Source organism: Mesoplodon densirostris, chromosome 11 (genome assembly GCF_025265405.1).
Source record: "Mesoplodon densirostris isolate mMesDen1 chromosome 11, mMesDen1 primary haplotype, whole genome shotgun sequence".
NCBI classification, from domain to species: domain Eukaryota; kingdom Metazoa; phylum Chordata; class Mammalia; order Artiodactyla; family Ziphiidae; genus Mesoplodon; species Mesoplodon densirostris.
Genome location: NC_082671.1, coordinates 45,323,041 through 45,328,862, shown reverse-complemented (window position 1 = coordinate 45,328,862; position 5,822 = coordinate 45,323,041). Strand labels below are relative to the sequence as shown.

General features: G+C 45.8%; 1 protein-coding gene across 1 annotated transcript; it reads left to right on the top strand.

The window, feature by feature from the left end:
- Nucleotides 1-2,428: 2,428 nt before the first annotated feature.
- Nucleotides 2,429-4,940, top strand: RPS26 (ribosomal protein S26). The gene is made up of 4 exons (XM_060112418.1): nt 2,429-2,655; nt 2,919-3,096; nt 4,370-4,500; nt 4,835-4,940. The coding sequence occupies exons 1-4, from the start codon at nt 2,653-2,655 to the stop codon at nt 4,868-4,870; spliced, it is 348 nt and encodes a 115-aa protein (XP_059968401.1). The 5' UTR covers nt 2,429-2,652; the 3' UTR covers nt 4,871-4,940.
- The last annotated feature ends 882 nt before the right edge of the window (nt 4,941-5,822 follow it).

Genomic DNA, 5,822 nt, shown 5'->3' with positions numbered 1-5,822 from the left:
GGTCTGTTATAAATAAACATGAGTAATTTAACACCCCTGGTTGTTTTTGCAGACTTCCTTTGCCTTGCTTTTCTGCTGGGAGGGAGGGGGACCTCCTTGCAGCATACTGTACCAACTGCTAAACATTTTGAAGGTGAACAAGTATAAGACTGAAAGGAAACCAAACAAGAGTGCTCAAGTTGTTGCTACAGAAGAACAGAAGAATTTTCAACCTAGTATGGGAAGTGGAGGAGAGTTGCCCACCAGGAGTGCCTTCAGGAAAGGAGAGAAAACCCAACCTGTCTATCTGTCCAAAGCAGAGATTCATCAAACATTTGTTGAGTACCTACTATGTGTAAAACACACTGTATTCCCAGGGAGATACAAGATACAATAGCATGAATAATGATGATAATAGGGTCTACCACTTCTTGAGCATTTCATAAATGCCAAACACTGTGCCAAGTATTCATTTAATTTTAGAGACAACCCATGAAAGAACGGTCACCATTACTAGTGAAGAATAAAAGCCCAAGAGAGAATAAATAACTTGTCTAAGACTTATAAGCCAGTAAGTGACAGAACCTGGATTTGAACCCAAGGATATGGTGTGTTCACCCAAAGTCTGTGTTTATCCCTTAAAGCCCAGAAATCCGGCCAGTGAAACCCCCAGGCTATGAAAATCCAAAGAAAAGCCAACATAGGAACATTGACTTGGTTCTGTCTTAAATATTAACTATTTTCTGTCCCCCTCACTGAACTTTTTCTGTTCTATCTACCTCATTGCCATTCTATACAATATTGTCTGCTTTGTGTTTTCCATGAGACTGTATTGAAGTGAAAACTGGAGATGCTTCCATATTGAGTCTATCATTTTCCATGACCCATTGAAACTAGCAAATTGAAACTCAAAAAAGACCATGAACATAGTTGTTTTGAAGCCAAAACTAAAGTTAGAAAATAAATTTTAACCCCAATAAAGTGGGTTACAAATTAACGGAAACCATAATGGGTTGTGGGAGGGAGAGTGAATCTGGTGTATTCAGACTCTAGAATGACTCATGAATGAAGGGTCGGTCTCCATCTGTGCCATCTTGGGTCTGAATGCTGGGAGGTCACCTTGACACCCAAATTTCTTCAATTTTGGAGACAAGTGGGTGGTTGGCTACCCATGAATAAGCCACTCCTGCTCAAGGTTAAAGACTCTCTGAAGGCTCTCCAGATGTAAATGGAACTCGGACAGAACAAAGTATGTTTCAGTAGGGGGCCAGATTCATCAATGAGTGATGAAATCACCTTGGTGGGGATTGATCAACACTTATTAAAAGAAAATAGAACATAACAGTGCACCTTATGTCATAAGGGCATTGTTTCATGAAGTTTATGTTTCAGTTTTGTGTGTATGTACTGAGTACATTTGTGTATGTACTGAGTACCAACGTAAAATATACTTCTTTTTTTTTTTTTTTTTTTTTTTTTGCGGTACGCAGGCCTCTTAAGTGTTGTGGCCTCTCCAGTTGTGGAGCACAGGCTCCGGACGCGCAGGCTCCGGACGCGCAGGCTCAGAGGCCACGGCTCACGGGCCTAGCCACTCCGCGGCATGTGGGATCTTCCCAGACCGGGGCACGAACCCGTGTCCCCTGCATTGGCAGGCAGACTCTCAACCACTGCGCCACCAGGGAAGCCCGTAAAATATATTTCTACTAGGAGTCTGAGTCAAATCTCTTAAGTCACTAGTCCAGGCTATATATACCTCCATCCATTTGTTAGGTAAGAGACAGCATAGTATAGTGGAGCCAGAACACCTCATACTAGCACGACGTGACTTCAGACAACCTCAATTTTAACCTCTCTACACCTCAGTTTTTCAATCTGTAAAGTAAGGACAATAATAGAACCTACCTTATAGGCTTGTTGAGGGTTAAATGAGTTAATATTTATACAATGCTTACTACAGCGCCTAGAATTCAGCTAGCGGGATCCAGGAATAAAAAAGCGAACGAGGAACAACCCTAGCACCAACGCACTTGTCCATGTCTCCTCATTGTGGGGTTTTCTCCATATTGAAAGGAGGAATTAACAGAATGCTTTATTCTACCCCCATCCCACCCCCGCCTTCTTCCATTTCTCAATCTAGCACCAAGTAACAGGACTGTCAGAGAAACGAGCCGAGAGCGTCCTCCGGTGGCATAATGTCGCCTCCGGCCTCAGTGCTTGGGGCCCGGGGCCTGCCAACCTCGCACTACAACTCCCACCATGCATCTCTTGCCCTCCGGCCTCTAACTGGGAAGGCGACTTGCGGCCCTGCGCTGGGGAACTTCCTCGCCCAGCATCGCAAAAAAGGATAACTATAGCCGCCCAGAATTACTTCCGGGGTAGGGCGGCGCAAGGGTCGCTGGGAAACAGATAACTCTAATTTTCTTCCGCCAGCTGGTTAAATAGTCCTACCGTCACCATGTGCCACGGAAAAAGAAACTCGAGAAACACCTTCCTGCCCTAAATTTCAGCGGAAACACTGAATAATAAAGAAAATTTGAGTAAAGTGGATTTCCATTCTTGGCGTGCTTCCAGCAGACGTCTAGGAGGAATCTCCCGGCGTGAGCGTAGGGATCTCGCGCTATATAGGAGAGTCGGCCCGAGAGCCGGATCCTTTTTCGCTTCCTCGCTTCCAAGATGGTGAGTTCTATTTCGTGGTGAATGTGCGGGGCCGGGTGGAGGCTTGAGGGGAGTAGATTTCGGGATTGTGGGGGTTTGAAAACCTGGGCCACGGTGGAGGAGTGGAAAGAGCGTATGTTTGTTCCAGGCTTGGAGGGATTTGTGGAGGGACTGGATATCTGAGTGGCACTTTTCTGGGGGTTGCCGGCGCGGAATGTGGCTGGAAGGGGGATAGGCTGGCTAAGTTGCGCCTTCTTCCTAATGGGGTTTTCATTTTCACGCAGACCAAGAAAAGAAGGAACAATGGTCGTGCCAAAAAGGGCCGCGGCCACGTGCAGCCTATTCGCTGTACCAACTGTGCCCGTTGCGTGCCCAAGGATAAGGCCATTAAGAAGTTCGTCATTCGGAACATTGTAGAGGCCGCAGCCGTCAGGGACATTTCCGAAGCGAGTGTTTTCGATGGTGAGTGAGCTCCTGGCGCGCAAACTGTGCAAGTATCCTAATACCTAAAACCACTTCCTGCCGCCTCCCCCCCCCCATCCGCAGGCTTTGTTCATTGGAGCGTCTCCAACAGTTTTCTTGCACCTTTAGGATTGTTGTCGGTAGAAGAGAATGATATTTTTGCTATGTTGTTTGCCGTTTTGAGCCTTCTCTGGACAGAGGGGCACTTTTTGTGGTACTGCACAGTCTTTGAGCCTTATTTTGTGACTGCCTGTGTAGGGGATGAGATTCCAAAAGTACTTATAGTGCTTATACTGTATCAAAACTTCGGGAGCACTAGCTGAAAACGTAAATGTAACAACTCTTGAATTGTTGGCAAACATTTGAGTAGTTGTAGTAAGGAGTCTTTTGAAGACTTTTAAGAGTCGAAGCAGTCCAGTTTGGTCGATAAGGGTGATCTTTGGAGCAATATGATGTCGTTTTGATCGTTTCTTTTTCTTAAGACGAATTAACTTTTTTAGGCAACAGGAGGAGGCATTAGGGTTGATGCAGTTGGTGAAGGAACTGGACTTTTGGTGACATCTGTGGTGTGGGTTTAGTCCCTATGGTGACAGGGACGCTCAGTAAGGGAATATTCATTTGTGGAACTGTGTTATATATGTATTTAGATACCAGAAACTGAACACTTGGCTTTGGGGGTGAAATCTTGTAGATATGCCTGACAGACATTTAAGGAGTTTACTTTTTTAAAAAAATTTTTTGGCTGCGTTGGGTCTTTGTTGCTGTGCGCCGCCTTCTCTAGTTGCGGCGAGCCGGCCTCTCATAGCGGTGGCTCCTCTTGTTGCGGAGCGCAGGCTCAGCAGTTGTGGCGCACGGGCCTAGTTGCTCCGCGGCATGCAGGATCTTCTGGACCAGGGCTCGAACCCGTGTCCCCTGCATTGGCAGGCGGATTCTTAACCACTGCGTCACCAAGGAAGCCCATAAGTAAGTTTACTTTTTTTTTTTTTTTTTTCGGTACGCGGGCCTCTCACTGTTGTGGCCTCTCCCCGTTGCGGAGCACAGGTTCCGGACGCGCAGGCCCAACGGCCATGGCTCACAGGCCCAGCCTCTCCGCGGCATGTGGGATCTTCCCAGACCGGGTCACGAACCCGTGTCCCCTGCATCGGCAGGCGGACTCTCAACCACTGCGCCACCAGGGAAGCCCAGTTTACTTTTGACTGATAGAATGAACAAGAAAGAACAGTGCAATGTGGTACCATACCTAATATCACACCTCTGATTTTCTGTTTCTTAGCCTATGTGCTTCCCAAGCTGTATGTGAAACTGCATTACTGCGTGAGTTGTGCCATTCACAGCAAGGTAGTCAGGAATCGTTCTCGGGAAGCCCGGAAGGACCGAACACCTCCACCCCGATTTAGACCTGCTGTGAGTATCTTAAAGAGGAGATGTGGAAGCCAGAGGGGTAATGGACAAAAGATAAGGAAGGACCCAAGGAATATCAAATTAAGATCTCTGCCTATGGGTGGGATCAACTAAGTCTGTAAAGACCCACACCTAAACATTTGTTTAAAGACACTTTTAAAGAATAGTTGTAAGAATTTGTTACAGGTTGAGTAATGTAATCTTGTTCCACATTTATTCATACTTTTATGGCCCAAATACATTGTTAGTGATGGGAGGGTAGTGGTCAAGTTCTTTGAGTGGGGGCGACTCTTCCGTGCGTGGTTTTTTAAAATTCTTTCATTTCTTTATCTTCCAGGGTGCTGCCCCACGACCTCCACCAAAGCCCATGTAAGGAGCTAAGTCCTTAAAGACTAAAGAAATACTGTTCCCTGGAAAGACAATAAAGTGGAAATTATACTTTATATGGCATGTTGAGTATGTATTGTCAGGTGGAATGGGGGAAGGTGTATACCATAGAACTGTAATAACTTTTACCAAGTATTCAGTTGTGGAGTGCCACATGGTATTTTCATGGGGTGAGAAAGCCTATCCAGGTGAGTTAAACCTTTTGTATTTCTGCCTTTGGCCTCCCCAATTTGCATAGCTGTGGGGTGGGGGAGAGGAGTTAAGGCATCTGTGAATGTTAGATTAATTCAGCCTGGCAAGTGGCTTAAGCTGGGGTCTTTCAAACAGGGAGGAACTAGCAGGGTAAGGAAGGAGTGTTATTGAATGAGGAGCACATCAGGAAGTGATTTAGACTGAGGTGTGCATACCCCTGGTGGAGGACAGAAGACTATTTACGAGGAAGCGCGTGACTTGGATAGCTTAAGGGGTCTATATTCAGACTTAGGTAGCTTAAAGCGTCTGTATTCAGATCCTTAACTTCGTAAAATTCACCTGTCTGCTGTGGTCTGCTGGTAAGCCAGTTCTCACCCAGCCTGCATCTTTGGTACATTGCTCTATGGGGTGAAAATGTACAGGACACGAGGCGTTGCTAGAAATTTGTGGAAGTCCCAAGAGAGGAAGTTTCCACGCAAAGTATGGGAAAAGGCTGTACCTAATTTTATCTGTGTGACAATGGTTCATTTGTTCCAGAATTAAGAAATTAGAAGGTTGCCAGCTAGGGATATACAGTTGAACCTTGAACAACATGGGTTTAACTGTGTGGGGTTTTTGGTTTGGTTTTGTTTTCAATAAACACATACTACACAGTCCACAGTTGGTTGACTCCTCAGATGGTGAAAGCACAGGCAAATAAGGGGTAACTCTAAAGTTATATAAGGATTTTTGACTGGGTGGTACCC